The 15,377-nt window shown below is 35.3% G+C and overlaps 1 protein-coding gene across 1 annotated transcript in view; it reads left to right on the top strand.

Moving 5' to 3' along the window:
• The first annotated feature begins 207 nt into the window (after positions 1-207).
• Positions 208-15,377, top strand: part of LOC121378819 — a 32,403-nt gene continuing 17,233 nt past the window's right edge. The window contains exons 1-2 of the mRNA XM_041507147.1: positions 208-265; positions 6,909-7,032. Coding sequence (XP_041363081.1) covers positions 6,934-7,032 — 99 coding nt within the window. The 5' untranslated portion in view covers positions 208-265; positions 6,909-6,933. The remainder of the gene's footprint in view (positions 266-6,908; positions 7,033-15,377) is intronic.

The following is a 15,377-nucleotide window of genomic DNA, read 5'->3' as shown; positions in this document are numbered from 1 at the left end:
TCCTGCCTGTGGGAAGCGCAAATAAAAGATCCCTTGCTGCTAATTGGAAGAGTAGCCCATGAAGTGGCGACAGCGGGTTTCCTCTCAAAATCTGTGTGGTCCTTATAACCATATGTCTGATGTCATATAACCGTAAATAAAATGTGTTGAGTGCGTAGTTAAATAAAACATTTCTTTCTTTCTTTCCAGTAAACAGAAGTGAAACACCCTCCAGTAAACAGGAAAGAGTGAGACGTTTCTAACTGCATGCGTTTGCAAAAAGGAAGTATGTCGATCTCGCCCTGTGTCGATCTCGCCCAAGCAGTTTAATGTTTACTTCATTAAGTAAATACATGTGCAGTAGTCATGTTTTGATTTTCTTGTTGTAAAATTAATACATTGGTAGTTTACACTTCTGACGATTTCACTTGCAAGCCAGGGCGAGATCGCCAGGATTTTTCTTGTTTTAGTTTACATTTTAACGATTATTTGATATATACTAAATACTAAAGTATGCACTGAACCGACGAGGTACATTTATGATACATTATACCGGAGACACCAAGCGGGAGCAAGCACGGAGAAGTCTGGCTTCCGTTTTCTCAGATGCACACTGCGCTTTGACCTTCAATATTAATTCATATCACTATCAAGCTTTTATTTTACAATAGTTATTTACAGATCGCCAGGCTCCGCAAAAAGTATCTTAACACGCATGTGTGGTTCATCATTTTCCATTTTTAAGGCCACTACATGAAAAAATATATGTTTCTTAACTATGCACAGTTGACGAACACTTAGTTAAAAAAAAAAATTAAACAGAAAAATTCAATTTGTCAAGCATTCTGGTCCGATCCGTGTTTTATCAACACATCGCTAAAACTTGATGTCAATACTGATAGGCATTATGTTTATACCAGTGAATAGTTTGTAAAATATCATTTTTAAAATTCATGAATTGATTCATAATTAACACAATTTATACACTCAAAATTATTTACAATTATTATGAATGGATTATGAATATTATTTGTTTACCGTGTATCTTCGCCTGCAAGTCGAGTCCCTAATTTCAAGCCCTGAAAACGTATTTTTTTATTGACCCGTTTATAAGTCGACCCATGAAAAACAACTTATAAATATTGAAGTGTTTCTTATTTTCAGCACATGAGAACAATAATGTACAATATTTGAACAAAAGAAAATTATTTTACAAACTTCGGTTTTAACGTTTTGTACATCGCAAACAAGACTTACAAAGTAACGTAGCATCAAAACGAAATATTCCCTTAATAGATAGTAATAGCTGTTTGGCTGTTACCGTATGGCACTGTAAAGCATGGTTTTGTGCATAGACAACAACTTTATTTATAAAGACTGACAACAGATCACTACAATAAAACTGAAAGTATCAGTTAATCACATGGTTTTCCGACATATTAATACATGTAAGGAGGATAACTCTGGAAAGTACACTGGTTTTTATTTAAGTCCCTATTGCTCTAGTGAACTGCAGATATCAGTCTAAGCTGTTTTAAGGGAAAGCTCGGTAATATTCATGAAGTTAATCACCGACAAAACATTGTTTGAACAACCATTAATGCCAGTGACCAGATTTCAAAATAAACTCAGGCAACAGGTAGTTAGTATTGTTTACATTTTTGCTATTAGTGATGACTGTTGTTTTAACTAAGTGGACTGTTCCCCCCCCCCCCCCCCCCCCCCCCCACCCCCCCCCCCCCCCTCTTGGCATGTGAGTGAGATCGCACGCCTTTTTTGCATGACCAAAACCGTTCTAATGACAAAAAAAAAAAGGTTATAAAAAATAAATGTGTCAAATTAAGATATTTGAGTATAAATACAGGGCATACTTCAACAATAAAACTTGTAAAATAATCCCCAAAAAGGTAATATTTTTGGGTGAATTTTTTTTACCCTCTTATAAGTGGAAAAATCAACTAGACCGGAAGTACGTCATAGACGTGTTACCAACTATGGTAGACCGAATGTATCATAACATCCCCCTTTTTTTTTTATAAATCATCTATAATGACACTTTAAAATTAAACATTGCTAGTGTTTGCTTTTTAGAGTCCAGATAGAACAGAACTGTTCATAACCACATAAATTTTAAACATTAATGAGTTTGTTGATTAAAAATCCAGATATAACTCCTTCACAAAGTAGTGCCACAGATAAGTAAATGCGAACACAATAATAGTCAACTGATTAAACCCATCAAACTGTTAGTGTTAATTTCTTTAGATATGCAAAAAATTAACTGACAATTAATCAAATAATATTTGCACAGACATTTGTTCAAGAACATTAAAATTTAACAAAGTCTGTCATGGCTGAAGTTTTCACAACACGTCCAGATCACGTACGGATTGGTATTTTAGATCCGATCTTTGCAGGACTGGAAGGTTTGCATGGACTCTTCACGGTTGGACTAATAACAGTTTCTTGTGTCTCAGGAAGTCCCTTAGAATTAGTACTGTTGGTTATTCCGGTAGGTTCCATGCACGAAGGTTCCGATGGTCAAGGTTCTGAAGTTTTCTTCAGATGTACACAGTTGCGTCTGTAGGCATCTCCAACTGCGACTTCATAGGTGCGTTCATCAAGGCGATTTTTAACTAGACCTTTCGCCCACTTCTCACTGATCTAAAAAGGTTTCAGACATACAATGTCACCTTCTTCTAAGGGAGGTAAATCTTTGGCGTTTTTGTTGTACAGTTTTGCTTGTTTTTTCTGCTGATCTGTTGAGTAAAGCAGTGAGATTCTTGTCATGGTCTTCTGTAGCAGATTCTAGGTCTTCACTAGATCCATAGACAATGACATCATCAGACACACCAATCGCCCCATCAAGACCTTGCAGTACAGCATTCAGACGTTTCTGGAAGAGTTCTGAGCTCACAGATGTTCCAAAGGGCAGCCTTTTCCATCGATACCAGCTAAATGGTGTCTGGAATGTAGTAAGAAGACTAGATCCTTCATCTAGAAGTACATGCCAGTAAGCAGAGCTTAGATCAAGTTTTGAGAAAACTTTTGCATTTGCTAGCTTAGGCAAGATGTCATCCATTACAGGTAGAGGATAGTGTTCACATTTTAGAGCCTTATTCAATGGACGAGGATCAAGACAGATCCAAAGATCACCTGATTTCTTTGTAGCAACTACCATATTCGTCCAATTCGTAGGTTGATCAACAGGAGTAATGACATCTCTTTCAGTCAATCTGTCAAGCTCTGTTTTGACAAGTTTTCATAGCGATAGGTACTCGAACAGCAGCAGAAGTCAAAGGAGTAACAGTAGAGTCTATCTCGAAGTGCGCGATTCCAAGTAAGTTGCCTTGTTTATCATCAAAAACATCTGCAAAAGTTGTGAAAATATCCAGTTTCAGAAGGTACATGTTTGTGTACACCAAGTTTCGCGACACTCTCGAATTTGTTGTAATTGACAGTTATAAGACCCATGGCCTCAGATGTTTGCTTTCCTAACAATGGGATCAGGTTTTCAGCAACAACAAAAAAATCAATCGAGTACTTCTTCCTAGTCTTTGGATTGCGGAGAGTTATTCTTGTCTTCCCTTTCGGCTGTAGAACTGTCTTATTCCACATATGAAGTGACGTCTTGCACGAGATAAGAAAGAAAGAAAGAAAGAAATGTTTTATTTAATGACGCACTCAACACATTTTATTTATGGTTATATGGCGTCAGACATATGGTTAAGGACCACACAGATTTTGAGAGGAAACCCGCTGTCGCCACTACATGGGCTACTCTTCCCGATTAGCAGCAATGGATCTTTTATTAGCGCTTCCCACAGGCAAGATAGCACAAACCATGGCCTTTGTTGAACCAGTTATGGATCACTGGTCGATGCAAGTGGTTTACACCTACCCATTGAGCCTTGTGGAGCACTCACTCGGGGTTTGGAGTCGGTATCTGGATTAAAAATCCCATGCCTCAACTGGGATCGGAACCCAGTACCTACCAGCCTGTAGACCGATTGCCTGACCACGACACCACCGAGGCCAATGCACGAGATAAGAGTAGACGTATCTTTGATATACTTTTCAGGAATGACGTTCACAGATGCACCACAGTCAATCTGGAATGTGACAGGTTTCTCGTTGATCAGCATCTCTGCCTTAATTATCTTCTGTTGTCTGTCTGTTACTGAGAGAAGTTGTTCAGAATCAGAATCAGAATTAATCCGAACGTTCTCGTGTCATAGGACATTTCTCTGCGAAATGATTCTTCTTTTTACACATTTTGCATGTTTTTCCCCTAGCAAGCAGGGCAAAATTATTTCTTAAAAGGATGAGTTTTCCCGCAGAACTTGCATTTGGGCTTTAACTTTCCTCCTGATGAGTGACTTGTGTTTGCATGGGCAGACATTTCCTCACATCCAATGGATCGCAGTTGAGATGATGTAGCTTCAGCACATCGACGGATATCAATACATGTAGTGAGGTTTAGACCAGATTCTTGAAGCAGACGTTTTCTTGTAGCATTGTCAGTAATACCAAGAACGATGCGGTCTTTCATTAGACTGTCTCTCATACATTCACAAAAATTGCAAGTCTTTGACAGTGTGCGCAGTGCAGCAACGTAGTCTTCAAGAGGTTCTGCAGTACTTTGGTTTCGACTGTTAAACACATAGCGTTCATATGTCTCATTAATCTTTCCAACAAAATGAGCATCAAAACCATCAATAATATCTTGCAGTGTGTGTGGATCTGGAAGGTGCATTCCATTATACAGAGTCAATGCTTCTGGTCCAATAGTGTGTAGGAATAAAGCACATTGATATTCAGCTGTTTGACTATCTAGCTTTGCCACAATAGTATAGTTCTGCCACATCTGTTTAAAAAATTTCCACTCATCACCACCCCGTTTAACGTTCAATGGCGGTGGCGGATTAACTCTCGCAGGTAAATGTGGACCCACTCGGTCTTCCATACTTTTGTTTTACGTTCAGTGCGTAACGTTTCTCAGTTAGAAGTTTTCAGTGAAATTACAGTTCGTAGTAGGGCAGTACTACTTATGAATGCAGGAATAATAATATATGTAATGTTATTAGTAGCAACACTGTCAAACACTTCGTTTTTTCCACTTACGAATTCAAGCAGACGATCACCACACACAGCGACACGTAGCCAAAATGGCGTACTACGATTAGAAAGTTCGAACGCGGCAACCACGAAAGTTCGAGAAATGTATGTGCACAGAGTATACTCACAGACATGGGAGAAACGTACACAATAAAGCAGTAGAAGAAGAACATTTTAGAGTAACTTTCACCGCTGCCACCATGTTTAAGTTCCTTTGAACTTCAAAGAATAAAAGAAGACGGTCAAAAATTATCAACCTTTACTGCGCACTAGTGGAAAAATCAACAAGACCGGAAGTACGTCATAGACGTGTGTTACCAACTATGGTAGACCGAATGTATCATAACATTATTCACTACAATAGAGGCACAAAAATGTAGCATACCTTTGGCAGATCGAATGTAATAATTGAAAACAAATTCTAACAACAGGGGTCTTAAAAAACGTAAAAATTAAATGCTTTGGCCTTGTTGATTTGGCACATGTGAGGTCATGTGACACGCATCGAATGTTAATTCATCTTTCTCCATTTTAAGTCAATTTCTACGAGTCGTGTGGACCCCATATCGGTAATTTTAAGGAATAAACAAAAACGACTTAGTAAAATTAATGGTTTCAGGGATTTGTAAAGTTTTGTATTTAGATACTTACTTTTCTGAACTTTATTGTTTATGAAAATGTTCCTGAACTGGGAAGAAAAACCTCATAAATGAACAACATGCCGATGACAACAAATCAGATGTTGATTGCACGAACCGTGCACGAGAAAACAAAGTGAACGGAATTTGAAGCATTACGCAGTTAGGGACGTTGACGATAAATATTGATTATATAACTGTTGAATCTTACTAATATGATGAATTTTTTTTAAAAATGCCCACACTTTCTTGCAAAAGAATAATAATTATTATTACCCACTTTCCCAATGGAAAATGTAAATATTTTACTACAATTAAAAAACTAAACGTTTTAAGTTGACTTTTCTTCGTTCTTGTGTTGAAGTTTGTTTACTAGACATTACTACAAATGTGTGTACAAAAATAGCCATTTTTGACCCGTGCGGTCCAGCATATTGTAACGTTTGCGATTTACTGCGATATTGTGGTAAACTCCCTTGAACGGAAGCCAGTGCTATGGTGTACTTTCATCAACTGTTTTAATGTTAGAACTGCATTTATTTGTCAACACAATGGCATGAACATGATGCAAATATAGCAAAAATTGCAACCCAAGTATATTTACTTTCATATATGTTAGTACATTTCTTTATTTCTTCCAAATAGTTAAGTACCGCGATATCATGGTACCCCAGTATATAATGAAGCCTATTTATTTATTTATGTTAAAACAGGGTCAGACTTCGTAATAAGGTAGTTGCGATATTCTGTAGAAAGCTAAAAATTCTAATTGCAGGCGCAGGTGCAAGGGGGGGTGGTCGACACCACCCCCCGACATACCACCCCCCACCCCCCACACACACACACCACTCAAGAAAATTTAATTTTTTTTAATATATATATTCTGGGGTAGCATGATTGGACTGCACAGTCTAGACCCCACCCCCTGCTAAAATTACTGCACACGTGTTTGAATTGTGTTTGTATTTTTGTATTAACTAATAAAGGATGTAAGATGGGATGCAAGATCGCTGCTCTACTCGTTAAATGTTTGATATCTTTTCATTGAAATGTCTTAGTTGTCATGTCAGCCTGAGCAATATGTTTTAGTCTACAGTAACAATTAGTATAGATGCATACATTTTACTTTAAGATTCACTTCTCTAATATTTAGGAAATACGTATTTTTTGCAGCTGGAATTATTTCAACTATTATAAAATGAAATGCAGACAATGCAACCGGGAAAAATTAAGACAAGAATTTCCCCCTGAAGACCTCACTGAGGACTGCATGCATCCACGATTCTACTGTATGAGGGTAAGATGACTAAATATTAAGATCTTTAAATTTCATTACAATCAGTATAGCTTGGATTATTACGTGATAAGCTTTCAAGAGGTGCGCCATAACGATTATGATATAAACATTGGTATTTAGTCCTGTAGACATCACAAGATGTATGTATGTTTATTAAGCAGTTGCATAGGTGTACGGACTCCCATTTTTGTAGGGGACAGGCTGGCTTTTGCTTGAATTAAATGAAAATGGCTGAATCTGCATAAAAAACATTTATGCATATTAGCATTACTACCAAACAGCTATATAGGGTTGCAAATGAATCACCTCGCATTTTTACATGGATTACAACTAATTTTGAGGGTGGAATGAAAATTAGATACTTACCTGTGGGAAGCGATACATGGATACAAACTGAGATTATGAGTAGGGGTGGTAAAATGACTGGAAGAATTAGTTCCTATTACAGTGTTCATGTTGTAAAAGGGCTTAACTTTGAAACTGGTGTAATGAACAAAATGGTTTTTATTCCATCTTCTCGTTATGGTGAACATGTAGTGAAATGTGCTTAAATTTGTGAACTAGGAAAGAATTCATGAACTTGACAACTGCATGGATTTCAAGCATTTCATGTGTATGATGAAGTCGATGAAATGGGACAGCCATGTTTGTCAACCTGTTGGGTCTTTACGGAAAAACACTGTCAATGGGAATAATGAAGCAAAAGCTAGATTGGTGGTTCATCGTTTTGAAGAAGAAGAAACTCTACAAAGTGATTCTCCTACTGCACTGAAAGAAACTTTACAAACTATGTTAGCAGTGTCATCGTTATTCTCATGGGAATGTAAAAGTATTGGTATTAAAGCTGCATTTTTACTAGGTCATGCGATTGACAGAGATATTTATGTAAAACCTCTGCCAGAAGGCAATTCTGATGGTAAACTGTGGAACTTAAAAAACTTGATTGCAAACCGTCAGAATTTTATCCAGCATTGTGTTTTTTGGTTTCATAACAAATCTCTTGCAGGTCTGTTTCTTATGCATATTGGTGATTTTATTTGTTCAGGTACAGAGTAGCCTACTTTGCAAAAGCAGTGATTCATGGACTGCAAACAATATTTCAAATTGGTAAAGAAGCAAAGTGTACTTTTAAATATATAGGACTTGAGATAGGTCAAAACCTGACTGCATTATTCTTGATTAGTGGTCATATGTAGATAGTTTATCAGCTATTTCAGTGAGTGTCGTTAGAGCATCACAGAAACTTAACCCACTGAACAAAGAGGAGGTAACTCAGTTACGTTGTACTATTGGACAAATCAATTGGGTTAGTAGCCAAACTAGGCCAGATGTGTGTTTTTATAGTTTAGAACTTAGTGGTGGGATCAAAGATCCTAAAGTTGAAGACATATTATAAGCAAATAAGGTTGTAAAAAAAAATGAAGTCTGAAAGTTGTTTTATTAAATTAAAAAAATTTGGGAATATTAGTGACGTACGTGAGGTTAAGGCTGTTCTGTGATGCATCTTATGCTAATTTAAATGATGGTGTTTCTAGTTCGGGTGACCTTATAGTTTTCTTGATTGGATCAAACGATGAGTGTTGTCCTCTTTTCTGGAAAGCAAACAAGATACGTAGAGTTGTAAGAAGCACTCTAGCTGCTGAAACACTTGCATTAGTGGATGGACTTTATGCTATCTTTTATTTGTAACATCTTCTCAGTGAAATTTTGTTTGAAAATCCTAATAACAATATGATACCTATTGACTGTTTCATTGACAATATGTTTCTGTTTGAAAACATTCATTCAACTAAAGTTATCAGTCAAAAACATTTGAGAATAGACATTGCTAGTACAAAGCAGTACAGTAAAAGGAAATTTCTTGAGTTGTGTGGATCAAGTGAAAAACCTCTGGAGACTTTGAAAACTAGGCAACTAGTGATGTAGAATGTATGGTGTACATGATACTATAATCAGGGGTTCAAAAATCCCATCGCCCGACGCCCGTGCTAAGTGGAATTTTCAGGCATAGAATTTTGTAAGAATATTCTAAATATTAAAAGTTCCACTACTACTATTATGTTATATTTTGAATTAGGTAGATATCCCTTTTTGTATACTCTTAAGTACCGTATGATAAAATATTGGTTTAAATTATTGAACACAAAGTATTGTATCTTGTACTCTGCATATGTGGAACTTAGGTCAAAATGTGATACAGGTAATAACTTGGCAAGACAAATAAGGCAAATACTATGTTCATTAGGTTTTTATGAACTGTGGTGTAACCAAGAAGCATTAAACTATAACTTTCATTTGTCAGTAATAAAACAGAGAATTATGGATCAGTGTAATCAAGATCTTAATGGGCTCCTGGACACGTCTATCAAAAGTTCATATTTGTATAAATATTTAGTAAATTGAGGATGAGTTTCATGCGATATTATGTTGTCCCTTTTTCAGTGATTATAGAATTTTATATATCAATTAAGAAATATTATAGAATCCACCCATCTATGTTTAACTTAATTCTACTAACAATGTAAATGATTTATGTAAATTAGGGAAATATCTGTTCAAAATGTTTAAAAGACTAGAATCAGTAGTTAAATAGTCTATATACAGAATTCTATACAAAAGCATTTATATTCTCTGTGTCCTTTTCATGCCAACACCTTCCATTGTGTCATTGTACTTTTGTATATGTATTTGTATGTATAACTGATGAACTGTAAATGTTCAAGGTCAATAAATGAATTGAATGCCGGGCAAGTAATTATGTTAACTGCATATGCCCAATGACAAGTGACTAATGTAACACCTAAAACATTTTTTACATTTTGTTACAAATCTCGGTAAAACCTTTGGAAAGAGTTCCGATCGTACGAGCATTTACATAGCTCTGAGAAGAACTAACCCTAACCCTAAATGCTGGAACGATCGGAACTCTTGCCAATGTGTTGACACACCAAAACGGAAAACAATGTGTTGAAAAGTTCGATAACAACTTTAGATATTCCCCTTTTACTATCGACTGAGATCGGTAATTTCCGCCACTGAACGTTCGACTGAATTATGATCATACAAATAATCGGTTCGATGATCTTCAGAGAAATAGCGTCCAATATGTAAAAATAAAGTATACATGCCTTGTGTGTGCAATCATAATGTTTAATCCTTGCAAACATGGTAAATGAGGTGGGATACAGTTTAAAATTGTCATATTCAAATTAAATTAGACGTTAACGTGGTTCCGGAATCTGCTCTTTGCAAATGAACGGGGGCGTAAAGCAAGTTTATAATTTCCGAGTTCACTTGAACAGAGCATACATATTATGAACTGTATTCTTATAAAAGTTGCAAGACATTTTAGTTTAGATATAATAAACCTTGTAGCAGAACATACTTAATGTTTTTTTCAGTACTTTACAAATTTAAATCTACGTTCGTGTAAAATGAACGGGTAAGGTGAAGTTATATTTCATTAGCCCTATGACATAATCGTGACAAGTTAAATTTCATTAGCCCTCTGTTGTTTACCAAGCCTGCACTATTTAAAAACATTTCCAAAGTAAGAGCTCATGTTTACTTTGAGCCCAGCCACGACTGTTTGCGAGAGACTTTTCTCAGCTATGAACAGGGTAAAAACATCTCAGAGAAGTGTTTTGGGGCAAAAAAATTTTAAATAATATACACACAACAATGACACATGGGCCAAAATCCCCCAAAAAATTTGAACCAATGCCAGCCATAAAAGAATGGCTCATGAGTGGAAAGGGATTTCACAACATCCACGGTCATACAAGTGGTCACTAAGGCATACATCGACACAATAATTATATTTAGATGAACAAGTGGACATGACCAAACAAATAACAAACTTTAAATCAACAAATGGACACTATTTAAATTTGTTTAATTTAAATAAAAAAATAGAGAAGACAGTTGATACTACTGGACATATACATTTAGTACTTCCTGGGTAAGTGTTGTAACCTATTGGCAAAATTCTTTATTTGTGCAATTAAACCAATTACAGCGCTGTATCAAAAGTTTTTGCGATAATCCAAAATGGCCGACGTAAACACGGGTCAGTATGTAAATTTTAAAAACAAAATTCGGCTAGTAGAATTGATAACTATACCTCAATATTTGGTTAAGTGTCCCTTGTTACGAATGCAAGCCATAATGCGACGTGGAAGTGAAAAATATAAACTTTAAATGTATTCCACATTAAAATTTTCCCATATGTCAAGAACTGCAGCAAACAACTCTTCAGACATTTTTAAGGTTAGGGCCTTGTTTTGCAGTATTTTTTTCATTCTTAACCAAATATTTTCTATTATGTTCAAGTCTGGTGACTAAGTAGGCCATGTCATACCACGAATATTATTTTCACATTTATATTAATCGAGCTCTATGACAAAGTGCATTGTCATCCTGAAAACGGTATGGTTTATCAATAAAATGTCGGGCCAGAGATGATTGTCGAGTATTTCACGATACTTTTCAGCATTAATGTTTCCATTAACCATATATAAAGTTCCGACACCATGCCATGTAATGCAGCCCCAGATCATAATCGACACCCTTCGTTGACTTGGAACAGACATGCATTCGGGACGGTATGCTTCATGTGCAGCTCGCCAAACAAAAACACAGTTACTATCTGAGATTCATCACTAAATATCACTTGACTCCACTGGTTATTAACATCCCACCATCTCCTGTCTAGGCACCACGACAGTTTTTTTTGTTTTTTGTTTTCACTTGACGGATACTAATTTATTTTAATAACTCGCCTAAAAATCTTACTTTTGTGTAAAATTCTTTGAATTGTCACAGGATGAACTTTCACTCTCCTACCTTAAATTGATTAAAATCAGCAGTTATATCTCTAAGAACTTTTTTTTGACACTCCAAAGTAAACATAATTCTCCTCTAATTGTGATCTTTCATGGTCAACCAGTTCTTTTGGCGTTTATACAATATTTTTTTCTACACTGATCAAATGGTAGACTTGGGCACCATCAATAATTTGACAATTTCTGAGTTTCTGTGGCCATGTGATTTTAAGTCAACAATCAGTTGTTTTTTCTCGGTAGTGAGATCTGTGGATTTGCAACCCATTTTGCAAAACACTGTCTGCTTCAAGATCAAGGGAGCAGATGACTAATTCATGACGTCACCAGTGTAGCTACGTAAAAAATATATAAATAGGGATTGTATCGAAAGGCTTGGTTTTACGTAACTTGGGAAAAACACGCATTTTGCGGAAGGTAGAAAAACGCTTCCGTGTTACTGACGTCATTTTTGCAAACACTTTTGATACAGCGCTGTACTTTCAAGATTATTACACTATTAAGCACTGTATTAAATTAAATAGGAGTAACACAATTGGTTTCTTTAAGAAGTATGGGCAAGTGGAAAAATATATAGGGCAAGTGAATATCTGATTGGCACTTGTCCTGTGGCAAGTAATTGTTTTGAAAATATTTGAACCCCTGATAATACAGAATACTATTATTTTTATTAACTACATTTGATTCTAATATTTTAATTTTTCTTATGAATGTGTTGTCTACTATCTTTATCTACAAAATAACATGGGAGTGTGTTAACGTTAGTAATTACTGAGACTAATTTACAATGCTTACAATCATTCTTATCAAGACTAATGTATACAATAATTGTTATCAAGACTAAAACATATGTGGCCTCAGATTACAGTTATCTTCCCATTTGGTTGTCCAAAATCCGGAAATTTGTCCGCGCAAGTAGTCTGCTGTTTGACTGTGATTATTTCATGGCAGACAGCTATGAAGTGGCAACTATTTGACTGCTTCAAAGTGACAGGGGAGAGCATGTAGTTTGTAAACATGTGTAACTTGTTGACATTGAAGACTTGTTTGTGGTAATTCCGGCCCATGCAAAAGTAGTGCTTTTTGTGTAAAATGGATGTACTCCGGCCTGGTTTAGAGGGTGTGTTTGTTTAAAGGTAGACTAAACTCCAACAAGAGCCTTATGTGTTGGGAAGATGCATACCCGGACCACCAAGACATACTGACACTTTAACAAATGAAAAACGCATAATTTTAGAATTAATAAAAAACCGTGATTATTCCTGCAAACTGGGGGGGGGGGGGGGGGGGGGGGCGAAGTGACGTCAGCTCAAGTCCAACTTCTCTATTATGCACAGTGTAAACAAATGCTCTAATATACGACAAGGCGCTTCGCTTTCATCAACCTGACTTGTAAAACAACATAAATGACTTGATAGTATAATAAACTATTTAAATATATTTCAATTTGCATCAATATAATGAAATGGCGTTATAGTTGTGGGTTTTTTTTTTTAAATCCAAAGAAAAAATGCATATTATTAGGCCTATTGGTAGAATACGTTCGAGCAAAAACGACCACTCACGATACCCAAGTGATAATTATCTTTTCTCTGGGACTACATAATTGGTCAGTTTTGTGATTTTAGATGGGAAAGTCTACTTAATCAAGGGTTTTACAGAATTACTTACAGTAATAAAGCTGGTAAAGTCCATTACGATTTGAGGTTATCACACAATACCCTGTGATCTTCATAAAAGAGGCACATCTTTTGAGTGTGTCTAGACACAGTGTCTAGGGACTGTCTAAATATACACCTGCCAATCAAGAACCACAGGTACAGGCCACGGAAAGAAAAGACCAATTAAGCAAGAAAACACTCCGACTATTATTTCAGTACGTGATTTAATTTATATACAAAATATAATACAGTTATTTCAACACTTTGACAATGATGGTTTATTTTGTATTGAAAAATAAACCACATATACACGTTGCTGTGTTACTGGGATGAATATTATTACAAAACATTATGATGCATCTGCAAAAATCAGGTATGTTTTGTTTCTTCAGTTCGAAGACTAATTCCTGACATGACACGTTAGGTATTACGTAACCACCAGCTCGCCAGAGGGCGTATTCACTGGGATGGTACAAAATGGCTGCGCCCGTTATATATAATAGCTGTCACATTGAACCGTTTTATTAAATAACTATACGATTATACTTGTTGATATTAAGCAATAATGTGCATTATGTATCGTTGAATATGCACACCAGTCCAAAAGCCTTGCTTTAGCATTCCTTTAAACCAGTATGCTAGGAGAAAGAGCTGGACAACAGGGGTTGTCCTTTTCAGGGTATGTGTCCCCCAGGCAGGCAAAGCTACATACAAAACTTCACGGGCCTGCTGATATTAATAAAAATCTTATAGCCACTAAGGCTATATAGAAACATATAGCGAACTTAATTGTGGTCTGAGGCCATGTACGATTGGTTATTAATAAAGCGCACTTCGTTTTTGTGGTATTACAATGAGCGAGCTAATTCATCAAGATAATTAAATGTCTCCGGCACGATATTTATTATTGTGATGTTTATTGCTGTGCTGAGTTATGTTTATCCATTGGATTGAAATTTCCATTTCGGCATTTGCACTCACGATTTAATAAAATCAGGCATATGTACTTTATTTAAGAGCCTCAAAAAGTACAACATATTTTAATAAATTTTAGATTAAAATATTAATTACAATACCTTTCGAACCCTTTCCAGGATTAGATGTTTGAAGATGACAGATTTCCACATTTGAAGATTATTTTTATCCTGCCACATCAAAAATGCGGAATGAAAATATGGCGAAACGATAATTATTCGTATCAAGCATTTTACGTACAGCCAATAAAAAGAAATTTATTTCAGAACTGAACGGAATTGATTATTTATTTTGTTACTTATATTTTTATGTGTGCTTTGTGTGGGTTGCATTATATGTATTAGTAATATTTATGCCATTAAAAGTTGGGGGTTTTTATTATTTTTTTATATATATATTTTTTATTATTTTTTTTTTTTAATTGTGAGTTACAGGTCATTACTTAGTTTAAGGCTTTCATTTAGTTACTTAATTATTATTTCCTATAGTATTTTTACAAAATATTATTACAGGCCATTAGTTATTTTAAAGATTTCTTTTTTCTTTTTATCTTTTTTTTTTTACTTCTTAAAAAAAATTTCCTTGTTTAATTATCAGTTATATTAATTATTAATTGTCAGTTATTTTATGGGTTTTATTTCTTTATTTTTCATTTTTCATTTTATTTTTTGTTATAATTATATTTGTTTAGTTATCATTACTTGTCATTAGTTATTTTAAGGGTTTTATTCATTATTTATTTATTTATTTGTTATTATTATTATAAATATTTTTTAATTAATCCACACAACCCCCAACCTTAACCGATTTAACAGGAACTGTGTTGTTGAGGATTGCATCACAACCATATGAACACTTATTGGAATTA

This window comes from Gigantopelta aegis, chromosome 8 (genome assembly GCF_016097555.1).
Source record: "Gigantopelta aegis isolate Gae_Host chromosome 8, Gae_host_genome, whole genome shotgun sequence".
Taxonomy (NCBI): domain Eukaryota; kingdom Metazoa; phylum Mollusca; class Gastropoda; order Neomphalida; family Peltospiridae; genus Gigantopelta; species Gigantopelta aegis.
The sequence above is the reverse complement of the archived record's forward strand: the minus strand, read 5'-3'. Positions and strand labels throughout refer to the sequence as shown.